Source organism: Scardinius erythrophthalmus, assembly GCF_964197995.2.
Source record: "Scardinius erythrophthalmus genome assembly, chromosome: 1".
Taxonomy (NCBI): Eukaryota; Metazoa; Chordata; class Actinopteri; order Cypriniformes; family Leuciscidae; genus Scardinius; species Scardinius erythrophthalmus.
In genome coordinates this window covers 11,615,016-11,635,816 of record NC_138221.1, presented here as the reverse complement: position 1 = coordinate 11,635,816, position 20,801 = coordinate 11,615,016, and the positions used below count along the sequence as shown (strand labels likewise).

Here is a 20,801-nt window from a genome sequence, read left to right as displayed (position 1 = left end):
TATCAATATGGATGTGAGCATTGGCTATGTTCAAATCTCACATCAGGTCTCAGTTCCATTTCGAGGGAACTCGCGATGCTTCGATGCCGCTTTGAGAAGTCCCTGCGTGATTGTGTCTGAAGCACATGTGTCAATTAGTCCAGTGGCGAGGAGTGAACGTCACGGGCGGGTGACATCATGACCAGGAAAGGATAAAAGCACATCCGGTTGGAACCGCACTAGCTTCCGTGCCTCAGCAAGCGCTTAGTGTCAAACTGGTTCGGTGTGAAAAGATGGTCTTTCAACAGATTCTTACATTTTTGCATAGCTTAGAGGTCAATCAGCTTGTGTCGTGTAGGAAACGATGTGATTGCTTACGGATCACATGTCAAGCCTGCATCATCTAGAGTTTCATGACCAAACTAGAAAAAAAAGTTTGTTGAGACAAACTTTAAGTTGGCTTGAGAAAGCCGGACCAAAGAGTTTTAAGAAGTTTAAAGTAGTTTGATGTTTAAAGTAGGTTAAAGTTTGATAGATAGATTAGTTTGAATGAAAGAAATAATAGTTAGAAAAAAAAGAAACAGATTAGTTAGAAAGAAAAAGATAGATCAATAGATCGATAGATAAAAACGTTTGAAGATAGATAGATAGATAGATAGATAGATAGATAGATAGATAGATAGATAGATAGATAGATAGATAGATAGAAAAGTTTTGAAGAAAGAAAGATTAGTTAGAAAGAAATAAATATTAGTTAGAAAGAAAGAAAGATTGATTAGTTAGAAAGATAGATAGATTAGTTAGAAATAAAGAAAGATAGATTAGTTAGTTAGAAAGATAGATAGATTAGTTAGAAAGAAAGGAAGATAGATAAGTTAGTTAGAAAGATAGATTAATTAGAAAGAAAGATTAAGTTAGTTAAAAAAGATAGATAGATTAGTAAGAAATAAAGAAAGATAAATAAGTTAGTTATAAAGATAAATAGAGACTAAGAGCTTAGAGGCCAATCAGCTTGTGTCGTGTAGGAAACGATGATTGCTTACGGATCACGTCAAGCCAGCGTCATCTCAAGTTTAATGACCAAACTAGTCATTATAACACAAATCATCTTCATGACATTAAAATAGATCATAATCGTGCACAGCAGTTGTTGACCAGATTTTATGGGATTAAAATGACTGTTGAACTCATCAGTGATCTTGACTTTGATCTTCACTTTTCATTTCATGTTTGTTTCTCATTTGAAAACTCACATGATTAAATGTTTCTTTTAGACCTGATGGACGTGAACAAGAAATGAAAAACAGAAGGCAATAAATCTGTCCCCTGACTTCAGTTTAAAAAACACTTCACATGTAAATCAAGTCTGAAGATTCACATGAGAGTTCACACTGGGAAGAAGCGGCTCAGGCTTTCACTCTGAAATCACTTCTTCTCATTCTGAAGAAAGACCATTTAACTGTGATCAGTGCGGTAAACAGTTTCATTGGGCATCAGTCCTGAACACCTGAAGATTCACACAAAGGAGAAGATTCATTCGTAATATTACACCAGAAAAGAAACAGCGGTGTGTGTTTCAGTGCTGAAGTCCTTTACTACAGAAGATGAACTTAAAGAGCACCAGAAAATACACACTGGAAAAAAAACCTTTGAAGTTCAGGAGCTGAAGAAGAGGACATAACACTTTTAAGAGAGACATGAATCTGATATTAATTTTTAACTCGTTCTTTGTTGTTTTTCATCAGAACATCTAGTTTATTTTCCACTTCTACTCTTCCATGCAAATACAACATAAACTTTCATGTAGCTTTGAAACTGGACACTTCTCTTCTTCTCTTGAGATGATTTGGCTCTTATAAGTCTGTAAATTGAGAGATCTGTCTCATTCGCTTTCACTTTTACTTTTTTTTGTATTTGCTTCAAGTAATAATAGATTAAATTTATTACTCATTTTATCAGCAACTCATTGTTATCGTCCGTTTTTATTTGTAGGCTCATTCTGCTTGAATCAGGAATAATTTTAGTTCTGACCTCTTCTCTTTGTCTCACTGTGGTTAAGACGAGGATGTGATAGGATGTGAAAGACACTAAAGGACTATGGTAATCAGGACGGCCAGAGGTGACGACATCAACGACCCGTTGATCACAGGCTAATCTAATCAACGGTTGCCCATTGTTCACCTCAACCCTCCATTCAGACCAAGCTGTGAATGACTATGGACTGCCCAAAGCCACCAAACCAGTTCTGGCTAGAACACAGTAGGAACAAAGAACCCTAAGAAAAACAAAAAGATATGAAATAATACATTGAGGAATAGTGCAATGTATAATATACAATGCCTCCAAACACCAACTTTTTCTTTATACACATTGGCTTAGAACCACAAAAATGGACAGAAAATTGTAAGGAACATGTTCTACATATCTCCTTATTCACCCAGGGAACCGTTCACACATAGTGGAAACCGCACTGGGAATAACAGCCAATGTAATCTCACCCACTAACACAGAAATGGACATCTGGGTGATACCTCAACCAATTTATATCAAGTTTGGACTCTACGAGTTCAGAACACTGCCGCAAGTACTTTGAGAAAGGTTTGGAAAGGAAATAAAGCATTTCCAAGGTTCTAAAGACATTTTAATTTAAAGATGGGGTGAAATGAAGCTAGCGCAAGTTCTGCCAGGAAGACTCAATCGTTCGCGTCATTAATTACCTCCTCATCTATCCAATTATATCACTTACTGTAGCTTAAAAGGGCAGCGCTTACACATGTCTGAGTTCGCAGATGCTGTCACTCCAGTACCTCCATCCTCCCCGCCTCCACCAAGATGGGATCTTTCCTCCAACTCCTCTACTCAACCAAGCTGGGTCCTCCCTCTATCAACCCCAACACCATCAGTCAGGCTATCCCTTCCATCCTGAAGACTTCAGATGTCTTTTCCTCCATCCACCCCACCACCACCAGACGGCCCCTTTCCTTACTCCGCCGGGGGGTGAGCGGCGCCCCCGCCTTCGTCTTCAGGCGGGACTCGCAGATTCAGTACCCTCTGAATGCGAGTTATGAACGGGGCCTACGCCAAAGAACCTGATTGCTTGCTGAGCTCCTAAATAAATGTTATTGTTATAGTATTAATTCTCCCGAGTCTTTCTGGTAGAAATGCTCATATTCACTCAATCTCCTGTTAATCTTCAGTATTTATAGAGTAGTATTGCATCCTTCATATCTCCAAAAAGTGTTTAGTTTTATTATATTTATAAAAGAAAGATAGGCTGTACTAAGTCTTTCCGGAAAAAAACGAGCGTCTGCTGGCGGGCCGTGTGGGCGAAGCCAGAGCCATAGAGAGAATTCTCTCTATGGCTCTGGGTGAAGCTAACGCTGTGCCGACGCGCTGATAGCTAACAACAACAACACACAGAGACATTGAAGCAGTTACTCACCGCCTGCGACTGCGAACCTTTATCATTGTGACTGCTCGATCCTTAAGCATTAGACGATCTGCAAATCCGTCGACCTGGGCTTTGTTAATAAAACATTCATTGTCGAAATGCAGGGAACAAACAGTCTACACACAACTAGTTTTTTATGGAATTATTCTTGTGGCAATAGTAATGAACGTAGCTTTTCAAGAAACTAATGAAAATATAAATTGAAACTAAATAAATTATCTCTAAAACTGAAAAAGAATACATCGCAGGCAAATTTTTTGACTTCGTTTTTAATACACTGCATGTTTTGCTAGCTATTTCTCATATTTCAATCGCTGATCTGAACTTACAAATGGGCTTCCAGAGTTTTCATTTACGCTTCTGAAGTTTTCGTGCTGTTCTGACACATTTCTCTTGTGGGGGCGGGGCTAGTAGCAGTGTGTTCTCATTGGTTACTGAGCTTTTGATTGACAGCTTCATGACCTGGAAGTGAAGACGTCAGTGGTGTGTTTATGTGTGGATGTGAGCGTCTGTAATCGCAGCTTTCTATTTCATTTTAGTGATATTAAGTTTATATCTGTATTTATTTGCTGCTACACTATATTGTTGAGATGATTTCTTGTAGAAGGAATAGTACAGACGAATGATATTTATCATTAGTCATCGTCACTATATCAGGAGGATACTGGATAACGTTAGCCTACTCGTGGTAAGTCTGATTTTTTTTTTCATTAATACTATACTAATACTATTTATAATACAGTACTGGCTTTTTTCAGGTGGAGAGGCATTTTAGAGCTCAGTTAGAGCCCTTAACATTATACAGCTGTGTTGTCTTGATTTAACTGTTAGCCCAATCATTACATGACTTGTTTATCTACATTCTGTTACAGTCTTCGATTACATCATATTTCCCCCCAGCCACCCCAAACAACATTTTGCCGATGCCATAGGACCAGAGCGCTGTCAATCACTGCCTGATTCAACTTTGGCAATGTAAAGCCTTTTTTACCATGCCAATAAAGCTATTTAAACCTGAATTTCTCAATTGCTGATAAATTTGCGATGCAAAGTTTTTGAAAGAGGAGAGACATGACTTGACCACAGAACACGTCTCTGTTCATATGTAAACACTCAATTATTTTGAAGTATCGCCCCTGGTTGCAATATTTATTCTGATTACTTTTGTGTCATAAAGATGACTGATAAAGCTATTACCATATATGTAGCTATGAGAAACAAAATGCTTTTTCTGTGTCCATATTTGACTAATAATAATGAAAAAAGTGCACTTCAAATGAACATTTCTGCAAAAAATGTTTAATCTTTAATAGTCTTTAATAATAAATATATGTCCAAATTAAAAACTTAATACATGCAAGTAATTATGACTGAAAACATCTAGGCATCTAGGGAATACACATCCATGTGTTTATATATAGGGCTATACAGCCATCTACTGGTTACACAACAGTATTACAGATGATAAATGCTGCATGACTCAGAGGTACATATTTAGTACTGTAAAATCCCTTAAATATATATAATAAATATTAAGTCTGCAACTTACTGTTACAATTTAACTGTAACTGTATGTGGGAGTTCAAAGCAGTTTGTATTGTTAGATTATAATACATTTCCTCTCTCATTTTCCAGGGAGTGGAGCAACTTTTCCATAAACAAAATTCTGATGCTGACACAGGATGGAGTGATAGTACCAGAGATCCACTGTCCCTATCAGACAATAATCTTACTTTGTTCAGACACATCACCTTTGAATGACTGGGATCTTTATCTTCAGACACCTGATTTATTTTAATATAAACTAGCAAATATTTCAATTTCATCTAGATTAAAACAAACACAGTTCACAAGTACACAAGAGGTTTCACTTTATTCTTATTAATCTATGCTGATCTTGGATTAGCATACCAACAGCATATGAATGTTGAGGGGATAGTTTTACCCCAAAATACAATTCTCTCTTATTTTACTCACCCTCATGCTGTCCCAGATGCATACAGATGAGTCCTAAAGAAAAGCCCTTTAAAAACCACACACAGTGAGCGTGACGGTAATCTATGCGACCTCAGTGGATGAATCAATGCCTTCTGAAGTCAAACAATTGGCTAGATAAGAAAAACACTAATAATATGACTGTTTTAACTATTAAAAATCACTTCCGACCAACTGTCTTACGTACATGGGTTACAATCCACTTGTATTATATGGACTCACAGAGATGGATTATTTCCTTAAAAATCTTTTTCTATGTTTATGTGAAGAAGAAAGTCATAATCATCTGGGATGGCATGAAGGAGAGTAAATGATGAGAGAATTCTCATGTTTTTGGGTGGACAATCCTTGTTCTGCTTGTGTCCAGTCATTGCAGTGCTTTGTTACTTTTACTGCAACAGGAACTGCTCAGAATCATTGCAACATTTAAAATGTATATGAATTTTTAAAATGTATTCTGTATTTGTAATTGTGCATTTTGTATAGTAATGTATATCATGAGAATACTGTGCATTACATGTATATTATGCAGTTAATGTTTTGTGGATTCTGGTCTTTCCGGTCACAACATAATTGCATCCAAGACCTTCACTTCGATACTTGTGTATGTTTTAGTGACAATAAAGAGTGAACATTTATTTGAATTCAAAATTTCAATTACATTCATTTAACTGGTTGTATAAGTCACAATTGAAACGGTTGATTATTGTTAAAATATATTTACAATTTTAAATGTTAGAAGATAGTGTTAATTAAATGAAATAACTAAATACAATTATCAATTAAAAAAAAATGGCAACAAGAACATTCTTTCTGTGACATATGTAATGAATGCCCTTTGAGGTCTGTATCTGACAGCAGGCCACGATTGTAATTTTCATATTGTTTAAATTCCTCTTATTTAAGTGATCATTAATTTTGATGGTGTAAACGTATATCATGCTAACAATGAGTAGTGTGATGGCCATGGTTGCCAACCTTGATTACCTGGTTGAAGTTTGACTTTCTTGATGGCTGAATATATCACACACGTTTGCTAGCATTCTCTTTAAATTGTAACAGCTGAACCGAATCAGAGCCTAACATGCAAAATAATCATCAGGAATAAACAAATATTCTCCGAAAACATTGGACACTACAATATTTTAAGTATTATATACAGTTCTTTAATGTGCAATTACACCTGAATAGATCTCTTGAGCTCCTAAAAGCTTCTGCCAAGTGCCAACTAAGTAGTAGCAGCAGGTAAATACAGATACAATAAAAAAAACAAACATAACTTAATATCACTAAAATGAAATAGAAAGCTGCGATTACAGAAGCTCAAATCCACACATAAACACACCACTGACGTCTTCACTTCCAGGTCACGAAGCTGTCAATCAAAAGCTCAGTAACCAATGAGAACACACTGCTACTAGCCCCGCCCCCATGAGAGAAATGTGTCAGAACGGCGAACGAAAACTCAGGGAGCGTAAATGAAAACTTCAGAAGCGTAAATGAAAACTCTGGAAGCGCATTTGTAAGTTCAGATCAGCGATTGAAATATGAGAAATAGATAGCAAAACATGCAGTGTATTAAAAATGAAGTCAAAAAATTTGCCTGCGATTTATTCTTTTACAGTTTCAGAGATAATTTATTTAGTCCATCCATCCATCCATCTTCCTCCGCTTATCCGGGGCCGGGTCGCGGGGGCAGCAGTCTAAGCAGAGATGCCCAGACTTCCCTCTCCCCAGACACTTCTTCCAGCTCTTCCGGGGGGACACCGAGGCGTTGCCAGGCCAGCCGGGAGACATAGTCTCTCCAGCGTGACCTAGGTCTTCCCCGGGGTCTCCTCCTAGTGGGACGCGCCCGGAACATCTTCCCGGGAAGGCGTCCAGGAGGCATCCGAAACAGATGCCCTAGCCACCTCAGCTGACCCCTCTCGATGTGGAGGAGCAGCGGCTCTACTCTGAGCTCCTCCCGAGTGACCGAGCTTCTCACCCTATCTCTAAGGGATCGCCCAGCCACCCTGCGGAGAAAGCTCATTTCGGCCGCCTGTATCCGGGATCTTGTCCTTTCGGTCATGACCCAAAGCTCATGACCATAGGTGGGAGTAGGAACGTAGATTGACCGGTAAATCGAGAGCTTTGCCTTGCGGCTCAGCTCTTTCTTCACCACGACAGACCGGTACATCGACCGCATTACTGCAGAAGCTGCACCGATCCGTCTGTCAATCTCCCGTTCCATCCTTCCCTCACTCGTGAACAAAACCCCAAGATACTTAAACTCCTCCACTTGAGGCAGGAACCAACCTGAAGTGAGCAAGCCACCCTTTCCCGACTGAGGACCATGGCCTCGGATTTGGAGGTGCTGATTCTCATCCCAGCCGCTTCACACTCGGCTGCAAACCGTCCCAGTGCATGCTGAAGGTCCTGATTTGATGAGGCCAACACGACAACTTCATCCGCAAAGAGCAGAGATGAAATCGTGTTGTCACCAAACCTGACACCCTCCGGCCCCTGGCTGCGCCTAGAAATTCTGTCCATAAAAATTATGAACAGAACCGGCGACAAAGGGCAGCCCTGCCGGAGTCCAACATGCACCGGGAAGAAGTCTGACTTACTGCCGGCAATGCGAACCAAGCTCCTGCTTCGGTCTTACAGGGACCGGACAGCCCTTAGCAAAGGACCCCGGACCCCATACTCCCGAAGCACCCTCCACAGGGTGCCGCGAGGGACACAGTCGAATGCCTTCTCCAAATCCACAAAGCACATGTGGACTGGTTGGGCAAACTCCCATGAACCCTCCAGCACCCTGTAGTGGGTATAGAGCTGGTCCAGTGTTCCACGGCCCGGACGAAAACCACACTGTTCCTCCTGAATCCGAGGTTCTACTATCGGCCGTATTCTCCTCTCCAGTACCCTGGCATAGACTTTCCCGGGGAGGCTGAGAAGTGTGATCCCCCTGTAGTTGGAACACACCCTCCGGTCCCCCTTCTTAAAAAGAGGGACCACCACCCCGGTCTGCCATCCCAGAGGCACTGTACCCGACCGCCACGCGATGCTGCAGAGACGTGTCAGCCAAGAAAGCCCCACAACATCCAGAGACTTGAGGTACTCAGGGCGGATCTCATCCACCCCCAGTGCCTTGCCACCGAGGAGTTTTTTGACTACCTCGGTGACTTCAGCTTGGGTGATGGACGAGTCCACCTCCGAGCCCTCAGCCTCTGCTTCTTCAATGGAAGACGTGACGACGGGATTGAGGAGATCCTCGAAGTATTCCTTCCACCGTCCAACGACATCCTCAGCTGAAGTCAACAGCTCCCCACCTCTACTGTAAACAGCATTGGTAGGACACTGCTTCCATCTCCTGAGGCGCCGGACGGTTTGCCAGAATCTCTTCGAGGCCAGCCGATAGTCCTTCTCCATGGCCTCACCGAACTCCTCCCAGGCCCGAGTTTTTGCCTCCACAACCACCCGGGCTGCAGTTCGCTTGGCCTGCCGGTACCCGTCAGCTGCCTCAGGAGTCCCACAAGCCAACCAGGCCCGATAGGACTCCTTCTTTAGCTTGACGGCATCCCTTACTTCCGGTGTCCACCACCGGGTTCGGGGATTGCCGCCTCGACAGGCACCAGAGACCTTAAGGCCACAGCTCCGAGCGGCCGCTTCGACAATGGAGGAGGAGAACATGGTCCACTCGGAATCAATATCTCCAGACTACCTCGGGATCTGGTCGAAGCTCCGCCGGAGGAGGGAGTTGAAGATCTCTCTGACAGGAGACTCGGTCAAACGTTCCCAGCAGACCCTCACAGTACGCTTGGGTCTGCCGAGTCTGTCCAGCTTCCTCCCCCGCCATCGGATCCAACTCACCACCAGGTGGTGATCAGTTGACAGCTCCGCCCCTCTCTTCACCCGAGTGTCCAAGACATACGGCCGCAGGTCAGATGAAACGACCACAAAGTCGATCATCGACCTACGGCCTAGGGTGTCCTGGTGCCATGTGCACTGATGGACACCCTTATGCTTGAACATGGTGTTCGTTATGGACAGACTGTAACTAGCACAGAAGTCCAATAACTGAACACCACTCGGGTTCAGATCAGGGGGGCCGTTCCTCCCAATCACGCCCCTCCAGGTGTCACTGTCGTTGCCCACGTGGGCATTGAAGTCCCCCAGTAGAACGACGGAGTCCCCAGTTGGAGCACTTTCCAGCACCCCTTCCAGAGACCCCAAGAAGGCCGGGTACCCGTAGGCACACACGACAGTGAGAGACCTATCCCCGACCCGTAGGCGCAGGGAAACGACCCTCTCGTTCACCGGGGTGAACTCCAACACATGGCGGCTGAGCTGGGGGGCTATAAGCAAACCCACACCAGCCCGCCGCCTCTCACCATGGGCAACTCCAGAGTAGTGAAGAGTCCATCCTCTCTCGAGGAGTGTGGTTCCAGAGCCCAAGCCGTGCGTAGAGGTGATCCCAACTATCTCTAGTCGGAACCTCTCAACCTCACGCACAATCTCAGGCTCCTTCCCCGCCAGCGAGGTGACATTCCACGTCCCTAGAGCTAGCTTCCGTGTCCAGGGATCAGGTTGTCGAGGTCCCTGCCTTCGACTGCCGCCCGATCCTCTCCGCACCGGCCCCTTACGGTCCCTCCTGCAGGTGGTGAGCCCACGGGAAGGCGGCCCCACGTCGCTCCTTCGGGCTGAGCCCGGCCGGACCCCGTGGGGGGGGGCCCGGCCACCAGGCGCTCGCATACCAGCCCCAACCCCAGGCCTGGCTCCAGGGTGGGGCCCCGGCTGCTCCATACCGGGCGACGTCACGGTCCTCGGTATAATTTTTCTCATAAAGGGTTTTTGAAAACCCTAATTTATTTAGTTTCAATTTATATTTTCATTAGTTTCTTGAAAAGCTACGTTCATTATTATTGGCACAAGAATAATTCCATAGTTTTTGCCCTGGAAAAACAATCTGCATCCACTGTTCCTAACGCTGGGTTCTTTGGGAATCTGAACACGGTAAGCTTTCCCTCACATCCAAAAACACACTTTGGAGACACTATGCAGCGCTGCCGATGATTTCCTGTTGAAGCGCGTTGATGTGCGCGGTCTCGCTCTCCTCTGGTCGGCGTGTGTGTGAGCGAGCTTTTCCGGGAGAAAATGCTCATATAAGGAGCAAGCACCAATGCTCCAGTGTTTGAGCTAATTTAAAAGTCTTGAGTGTGGAGCCAAATAAACTCCCAGGAGAGTTAATTTAACACATGAGTTTTTTGTTGTGTAGAAGTGAATTTGCGAGGTCAGGCACTGATGTTGGACGAGAAGGCCTGGCTCGCAATCTCTGCTCTAATTCATCCCAAAGGTTTTCTATCGGGTTGAGGTCAGAGACGTATGTGACATAAAACCGAGGTCCTGACTCTCTGTGGTAATTAAAAATCTATGGCACTTCTCGTAAAGAGTAGGGGTGTATCTCCGGTGCCCTGGCCACATTCCACCCATCGGCCCTTGCCAATCATGGCCTCCTAATAATCCCCATCCACTGAATTGGCTCTATCAGTCTCTCTCCTCTCCACCTGTTGCTGGTGTGTGGTGAGCGCATTGGCGCTGTTGTACTGTGGCTGCCGTCGCATCTTCCAAGTGGATGCTGCACAGTGGTGGTGTTGAGGAGAGATCCCCTGATATGATTGTAAAACGCTTTGGGTTTACAGTAATACATATGAAAGCGCTATATAAATGCCTCATTCATTCATTCATTCAAGTTCCTCCACACCAAACTCGGTCGTCAATGTCTTTATGGACTTTGCTTTGTGCAGGAGCCGGAGGCAAATTCTGTGGTGCAGGAGCCGGAGGCAAATTCTGTGGTGCAGGAGCCGGAGGCAAATTCAGTGGTGCAGGAGCCAGAGGCAAATTCAGGGGTGCAGGAGCCAGAGGCAAATTCAGGGGTGCAGGAGCCGGAGGCAAATTCAGTGGTGCAGGAGCCGGAGGCAAATTCAGTGGTGCAGGAGCCGGAGGCAAATTCAGGGGTGCAGGAGCCGGAGGCGGAGCCAACTTCAGTGGTGCAGGAGCTGGAGGCAAATTCAGTGGTGCAGGAGCCAGGACCATCTCATTTATCTGTCTTACCCCTTCCCCTTTGTCTGCATCTTCCCCTTGACCCTCAATACCGAGTGAAGGGGTTAGGGGGAAGAACGTTCCTCTAAGTAATGAGACACCACTCGATTTACCGTTTGCAGCATTTTCTCTTTCCGCTAGCTGTCTGCTACGTCAACAGAGGTGATAAGCGTTGACATAAACAAACGAAGATGCCGTCATCTCAGGTTGTGATATCAATTGCCTGGTCTCTCTTTATCTTTGCACGCTTGTGTGCCATCAGTCAAAGACATTGTAGAAGACGAAGATTGTTTCTCAGATGCATACGACTGCTTGCGGATCAAGTCATGGTATGTTCGCGAATTGTATTTAACGACGGCGCCGGCGACACCATAGCTAAGCGAAACATTAGCAACCGGCAAATAGCGCATAGCTGCTAGCTAGCGGTTAACTAGCGATTGAAAACAAAAACATTACAATTAAAACCGCTTGAACATTTTATTAAAAGTATCATAAAACACGAGTGTCATTAAACTGCGGAAAATACTTTGTGCGACTCACTTCTGAGAAATTCCTACCCCTCTCTTTCAAGTGCGATCCTCCGCAAACTTCGTTTCAAGGGCTATGTAACCCTACGCCTTGGCCCTAGCCCTTAATCAAAATCAGAATTGGGACACCACTTCCCCTCACATGAACGCACAAAACCGAGGGGAAGGGGTAAGAGTAAGGGGTAAGACAGAGAAATGAGACGCAACCTTAGAGTGCCTCCAATCAAGTTCCCATTCCTCCCATCCCACCCTCTGTCTTTCATGGTTATGGTTCCCCTAAGCTGGCACCTCAAAGTTTGAGATCTGTGAGGGGAATTGATGGGAATCGATCCCAAGTGTTGCTGTTGCCATTTTCATGTTTACCTTTATTTCTTTTTTTAACATTTATCTTTGGCAGATTACTGTATGAGTAATGAACGAGAAAAATTTCAAATCTATACATCCATGAGAATATAGAGAAATATTAATGAAGTTTGACAACGGAAACTTTACATGTTAATGATTTAATTACTTCTTGCAATTAATAGTTATTATAAAGTCGAACTAGTTTTAAATTGACATATTATAGTGTTGTAGTTATTTGCCTGTAGAGGTTCACAAAGATAGGTTATTTATTTAATTATTTTGTTCCATTATTGATGATTTATCCATGTTAGGCTATATTGTGAGGAATAACAGTAATGTCTTTCAATAGAGCAGTTTAACAGGCTTTTGTCATGTATCCTGACTCAAATAATGTGTTTCTAACAGCAAACACTCAGAATAAAGTGAGATGATCTGCTGATGATCCTGAATGGCTTGTTGAATGAGTGTTGATAGTCTGAGGCTCATCAATATTAACAGATCTGCTGAAAACACTCTTTATTTCATGACAATAGTTCCTGTTTTCACCTCATTTATTATGCTGATGTCTTCAGATCTCCTGTAAATTGACACTTAAAGCTCATTTCATTGGTGTCAACAGACTGAGGGTATTTGATGGTTACTATATGTTGCCTATGTTTATTTCTGTTGTGGTAGAAATTGTATATTTTCTATGTGTTTGCATTTTATTATATTCCTAGAATCTAGTTATAACTGAGACATATCTTCATTTATCCTAGAGAAATAACCTTGGGGGAGTCAGGACAATAATGAAGGAAGGATGTCCTCCTCTCGCGGTCATTTGATACATGTTTGTCTCTTATTCAGTAATATAAAATTGCTTGCCACCACACTGTTTATGCTTTCAACTGTTTTTCTTACCATTATTTATATTTGGGAAAATTGACATTATTATATTCTGTAGTCCATGAACATAAAACAAACTCAGTAACTTATATATTTTTGATTTGGGCAGATCAACTCCTCACACTACAATTCATCATCAGTGAAGCTCCTTCCACAGCGGTCGCTTCATCAGTGAAGCTCCTCCCACTGTAATTCATCATCAGTGAAGCTCCTCCCACTGTAATTCTCCAATAAATGCTGTAAATTCCCATCAGCTACAAGTGAAGTCGAGCATCAGAGCATCAGGAAGAGCTGAAATCTGCAAAGACTGAGTTTATTAAAGAGGACAGTGAGAACATGAGTGATCCAGAACCCTGCAGAATGAAACACACTGAAGATCCTGAAGAACAAAGAGGTTGGTGTTTATTCTTCATTCATTCATGATGCTGAAGAACATTCATGTTAGAAACATTCAACCACATAATCACTTTTAGATCAACAGTTAAACTGTGAAATGGCTGCAAAAGTTTCTGTTTTTTTTAACAAATGGTCAGTAAAAGGAGGTTTCATATTGATTGTCAACATCAGGTCAAACTAAATTTAAATAGTTTAACAGTTCTATTTTACATTTATTTTATATATGGTTTACAATTTGTTGACCAGTTGACCAGTTCTCAGAGAATCTCCCACAAGAAGAAGCTTTAATTACGGCCGGAGGATCTCAGACAAATTTCAGAGAGAATCCCACCAGTAAACTTTAGAAAATTTGAAAATTAGAGTTTTCTTTGATTTCAGACCTGATAGAAGTGAAGGAGGAGACTGAAGAACTGAGTGAAGTGAAGGAGGAGAGTGAAGAACTGAGTGAAGTGAAGGAGGAGAGTGAAGAACTGAGTGAAGTGAAGGAGGAGAGTGAAGAACTGAGTGAAGTGAAGGAGGAGAGTGAAGAACTGATGGACGTGAAGGAGGAGAGAGAAGAACTGAGTGAAGTGAAGGAGGAGAGAGAAGAACTGGGTGAAGTGAAGGAGGAGAGAGAAGAACTGGGTGAAGTGAAGGAGGAGAATGAAGAACTGAGTGATGTGAAGGAGGAACCTCATGTCAAACCTGGAGGAAAACCTTTGAGTCGCTCCAAGACTAAAAAGACATTTTTAAAGAAAAGAAGAGTCAAGACATCTTTCACCTGCACTCAGTGTGGAAAGAGTTTATCAAGCAAAAAATCTCTTAAGATTCATATGAGAGTTCATACAGGAGAGAAGCCACATGTATGCCATCAATGTGGGAATAGTTTCAGTCAATCAGCAAACCTTAATGTTCACATGAGGATCCACACTGGAGAGAAGCCATTCTCATGTGATCAATGCGGAAAAACATTTTCTAGGGCATCAGCCCTGAAGCGACACCTGACAGTTCATACAAAGGAGAAGCCACATTCATGTTCTGTGTGTGGAAAGAGTTTTTCACAGCTGCTATATTTACAAAGACATCAGAAAAGTCATGCTGATGTAAGAGAGTACATGTGCTTTGAGTGTGAGAAGACTTTTACTACAGGGAGAGATTTAAAACTGCACCAGAGAATTCACACTGGAGAAAAACCTTACAAGTGTTCACACTGTGACACGAGATTCAGTCTGTCATCATCTCTGAAAAAACATGAGAGGATCCACACTGGAGAAAAACCTTACAAGTGTTCACACTGCGAAAAGAGATTCAGTTTGTCAGGACATCTGAAAAGACATGAGAGGATCCACACTGGAGAAAAACCTTACAAGTGTTCGCGCTGTGACACGAGATTCAGTGACTCATCATCTCTGAGAACACATGAGAGGATCCACACTGGAGTGAAGCCGCACACGTGTGATCAGTGTGGAAAGAGTTTCTCTGTTAAAACTAACCTGAAGCGACACATGAAGATCCATGCAGTGGAGAAACCACATCACCGCAGTCTGAGATCACGGTAAGTAGTTCATCTTTATGTGCTGAGAAACAAAAGCTGCTTTTCCAACTTCAGAAAAGGTTCCAGTTGTGTTTCCACTTGAGCCTGGTACGGCACGGCACAATTATAAACCGTTCTCGGCCCTGAACTCTCAGCACACATGGCTAACCGTGCCGAACCGTGATGGTTGAATGTGTATAATGTTTAGTATAGTATTTCTCCTGTGTTTTATGCATGTCCCTATGTTTTATTATCCTACTTATGATTCTTTAGTTATGTTAGAGTAACTTCCAGTGTTGATATCCAATGATGATGTATCACTGCTTTAATGTCTTCAAATCCCCTCTTTATTAGTATCAAAATAATCCCCTTTTGATTTTATAATCAATGGTGTACAACATGTTTTGATAAATTGCATCATAAATATTTGTACCATACTTTTGTGTAAAAACTGCACGAATTCTCCATGCCAGCATGAACATGCAAATGGTAATAAGATGGATTAAAGACTTTCTCCCAGTCATCTTTGATTGGTCACCTCAACAAAAGGGGTGTGAACTGATAGGACCTTTAAGAGTGGCCGATTAGTTCAGATCTGGGCTCAATCTCTTTGAGACCACATTCTCCTGTCTTCTTCCGGCAACTTCATCAAGTTAACTTTGGATTCAACACAGACCACCCCAAGAACCCAAACAAACGCTTCAGCGCACTCCTGACAAAAAGCATCAAGAATCTCAAGAATTTCCTGCATCTGGACTTGTTCAGCAACCAAAGTCAATGCAAGTACCCGTCCACAGCCTTTAGATGCGTTATAAGTTATTGTGCCCCTAGGTGACACTGATTCTCTGATGTTTCTCGTAGGTTGCGGTTAACTGATTGTAATCTTGACATTCTCTTTTCTTTTCTTCTCTCTCTCTTTCTTCACTTTTCCTTAAAAGAAAATCTTAAATTCTAAACAAAACTATGTATTCAACTACACCTACAATTGCACCAATGGTTAGCAGGTTTCAACATAACAGGATGAAGCTATCTGGATCAATGGAAAATAAGTCCATGTGGCAAGTTAGCATCTGCAACCCTCTCTCTCTCCTTGTTGTGAGATGGAGCTGGCTTTATATGCTGGCTATAATATAAGGGTTTAATAAATGAACCTAGGGTAGGCTACATACACAACTAAACTAAGCAAAAATTGTATACAAAATCAAGAAAGTAAGGAAACCTGTAGGGAGGTGGGTGCCATTTTTGTTTGAATTTGGATTTCTCCTGGTTATGTGTTGTCAGAGAGAAAGGGAACTTTTATTTGGAACTATATCAATTTTTGTTGTATTATTATTTTTATTTTTTATGTTTAGGTAAGTTCTGGTTTAAACTGAGTTAGAAACCTTTTTGTTTGTTTTGTTGGCCTTTGCCCCCTCCTGAAGTTTGTTTCCTTTTGTCTTTTTTTTTCTTTTTCATTAAATACTTTTCCTAAGCTTATTCGTTTTGGATGTGTGCTACTGAGACTGGAGACAAGAAGTTCCTGTGCTCTCTCTCTCTCCAAAACTTTGTTACTGCTATGCCAAGTACCCCTAGATTAAAAAAGAGGGCTAGCACGTAGCACTAGACATTTTGATGGGTGTAAACCAAGCCCTGGGTATTTTTAAGAAAATGAAAGCTCAGACGGGCGAATCTAGAAATCTGCCCCTTATGTCGTCATAAGGGGAAAGGTTACCTCACCTTTCTCTTATTTGCCTGCAAAAATAATTTGGCCTGCCCTTGAGAAAATGAGCTGCGCGAGCGCGATATGATTTTTCCTCTAGAGACATCATGGCGAGTGAAGCATGACAGTTGCTCAGTGTTTGGACGTACAAATGAACACAAAACTATTTTTTTAGTTCCTTCATCCGAGCCTCTGAAGATCCAGTGGGTTATGTGAATTTCTGATGTGTAATTGTTCAAGTTCAGACAGATAATCTTTCTCTCAAAGTGGTTCAATACTGTTTATGCATCAGTAAATCAAGCCAGTGACTAAACGATCAACTTCACATCTTACTTAAACTGTGATTTAATAAATATACACAAAGCGACCAAAGAACAATCCCTTTCCAATCTCCCAAGCTGTCAATCACACAGCACGAGTTTATCTGGACACTTGCCAAAACTCGTTATAAAATCAATGACGCTTTTATACTGCACAACGAAGCTCTTACTGTACATACCTCTTGTTTGCATTGGTGAAATCATTAGTGAGAGTGCAGAAACTGTGTTATAATGATAAAATCTTCATTCACGTGATCAACAGGCTGTCATCTGCTCATTGCTCATCACTGCAACCTTTCATGTGATGGGAATATATCTAAATACTTAAAACTTCTCACGATTCTTTAATCCCAATAGCTGTAATAGTAAAAACGTATAATAGCTGTAATAGTAAAAGTATTCGAGAGAGTTCCACATGTAATGCTAGATATTTCATATGCAAGCATGTCAGCCAATCACAGCAGTGGGCGTTTACACTGAAGTCTCACACAGACATGCCCCTTCAAACAGCGTTCAAATCAGAGGCTAAAATTAGGCTTATCAAATTATAACAAGTTTTGATCTAAAAAACATACTAACATTATAAGGGCACCCCAGGAAACATTCCAAAATAATAAAATAATCCATGCAATGGAACCTTTAATTATTTCATGAAAATAAAGTTTATAATCAAATAATTAATATGTATTTAAGCTACAAAGGTGAGGTGACCAAGATCGCATGTATTTAGGGATGGGGCCGATCCGATCCAGTATTGGTATCGGGACCGCTACCAGCGTAATTCACGTATCGGATTTTCCCAATCCAACCTGCGGAGATATCCGATATCCATGAGTCATGTCTGCGCTTTAATGTTGTCTGCTGAAATGACTCCAAAAGTGATTCCCGCCGGCTAGTCTGCTAGCTGGATGCAAACTGCGGAATGGATTTCCTGAACGGAGGCGCGGCTCAATGAGACACAGAGTTATGAGACACGCCCCCGCTCAGGAAATCCATTCTGTATTTCGCGGCTAGGTAACATGTCTGCTTTGTGGAAATACTTCCCACTGGAAACACCGCAGAGCAAGACAGCTAAATGCAATGTTTGCAAAGCCGTAATTCAGAGCTGTTTGAAGCTCCCTCACGTCTTACAACACAACAAATGCAATCAAACATTTAAAAAAGCACAACGTTACTGTGCGTTCACACCAAACGCGAATATCGCGTCAAATTCGCGTCTACCGTGTCTAGTTGGACGCTTGAATATTTTGAATCCATTCGCGTGCCAAGAGCGAAATTGACACGCGTAAAAAGCAAAAGTTTGAAGTGACATTGACGCACATCTGAGGCAAAATCCACTTGTCTGTTTGCAACATGGCTGATGTTGATCGAGCATTCATCGAGAGAGTTACAGCATCGGAGCGAGGATCACCCTTCAGATAGTGTGTGTGTAAGATGTTTACAATTTCTTATATTTTAAGACTCAAGTATTTGACATTTTGAGAATGTTAAATATTAATAAAGAATACATATTGACATGACAATCAATTTGAAACCCTTACAGTTGTATATTTGTTTTCAGAATGGGTTTTTTCCTGTTAACAGGATTTTCTGTTTTTCTGACTTCCTTTTCTGACCTTATACTTACCTCAAGTTTCCTTTTGGGACACACATGCATACATACGTACATATCATACTTGCCTGTTGAGAGAAGTTTATTTCAGCATCATAGAAAATAAACAATAATGATAATAATAATATTAATGCAAACACAGCTCTGGTATCGGAATAGTATCGGTATCGGCCGATATCCCAATTCAGGTATCGGGATCGGATCGGAAGTGAAAAAATGTGGATCGGTGCATCCCTACATGTATTTCCTTTAGCATATATACTGTTCTTCATGCCATTAAACAAACAAAATAGAACCTAACCATCAGCAGAATGTGGCAAAAGGTGAAAACACAAGTTGCTATTTCTTTGTCAAAGTAGAAACAGATTATTTTAAGATTACGTTACGTTTGCTTGCCACTTCCACTGCTTGCTTTTGGAGGACCATGAGATCTGACATCTTCCTCCTCTGCTCAGTGACGTACTGCTCAATCCACTCGGGTGTCCCAGACTTCGCCTTCTCTTTTTGCCATGTTCTGCTGATGGCTTAGGTTGTGAAGATGAAGGTTGTGAAGATGATGGTCCTGGGCCAACTGGATCTGATGAAGATCCTGAGTGGAAAGAAAGTTTAAAATGTCTACAAATGTTTAAAACTGATAAATCTGGTAAAACCCAGACACTTGTTCAATGGTTCACCGCATGGGTTCCAAGAGATCATTGACGTTTTGAAACGGTTATGAGGCAACGAAGCCTCATTTACTGAAATCATGTGAATTTCACAGTTTGATTCACACTCTGAACCACTGATTTGAATCAAAAGATTCATAAAGGTGTCTGAGCTTCGTGAAGCAGTGCTTCGAAATCGCCCATGACTACTTTAACTACATGAGAAAGACATGATTAGCAAGTTGTTTGCATAAAATAGTCCATTAAAACTCACTTGATTTAATGTTTCTTTTAGACCTGATGGATGTGAACAAGAAAAGAAAAACAGAAGTAAAAAAAATCTGTCTCCTGCCCTCAGTGTAAAAAAAACACTTCACATCACTTCTGCTTCTCATTCTGGAGAGATCAGTGCGGTAAACGGTTTTGAAGAAACACCTGAAGATTCACACAAAGGAGAAGATTCATTCGTAATATTACAGCAGAAAAGACACGGCGGTGTGTGTTTCAGTGCTGAAGTCCTTTACTACAGAAGATGAACTGAAAGAGTGCCAGAAAATCCACACTGGAAAAAAAATATATATATAATTTTTAAGGCAAAGTTCAGGAGCTGAAGAAGAGGCCATATTACTTTTAAGAGAGACATGAATGTGATTTTAATTTTTAATGTTTTTCATCAGAACATCTAGTTTATCTTCCACTTCTACTCTTTCATGCAAATACAAGATATACTTTCATGGATCTTTGAAACTGGACACTTCTCTCTCTACTTCTCTTCTCTTTGGCTCTTATAAGTCAGTAAAGAGTGATATCTGTCTCATTTGCTTTTACTTCTAATGTTTGTATTTGCTTCATGTAATTATTGATTAAACTCTTTAGTCATTTTATCAACATCTCATTGTTACTGTCCTTTTTATTTTCTGCTGATTCTGCTTGAATCAGGAATAATTTTAGTTCTGAAAGTCATGAAGTATCCTGATATGATTGCTTTTTGAGTTTTCATTTTCTCAATAGAGCTTTTAAATGCCTAATAAATGATATTTCACCACACACACACATGACTGACATTGATTAAGATTTCTGTCTACATTATTAACAGTTTCATATCCAGTATCAAATATACATTTCAAATAGTTTGTTCTAGTCAGTTTGAAGTTCATTCACACCATGAGGCTTCATGAAGTCAGAACAATCACTATGAACTTTAAACAACACCAGCCCCGGCTCCAGCTCTGAGATTTAGGGTGGGCCAAGTGAAACTCCTAGTTTTAACATTAGATTATTTTTTAATCAATGAGTAAATAGAACAAAGATCAGGTCTGGGGCCCCTGGGCTTGAGTTTATGTTCGGGCCCTAC

General features: G+C 41.6%; 1 protein-coding gene across 1 annotated transcript; it reads left to right on the top strand.

Moving 5' to 3' along the window:
- Positions 1–13,788: 13,788 nt before the first annotated feature.
- Positions 13,789–20,333, top strand: LOC308695006 (uncharacterized protein; the record flags this gene model as incomplete). Its single annotated transcript, XM_081372899.1, has 3 exons — positions 13,789–13,795; positions 14,038–15,193; positions 19,743–20,333. 3 exons carry the CDS (start codon positions 13,789–13,791, stop codon positions 19,981–19,983), a joined length of 1,404 nt encoding a protein of 467 aa, XP_081229025.1. The 3' UTR covers positions 19,984–20,333.
- Between the last annotated feature and the right edge of the window lie 468 nt (positions 20,334–20,801).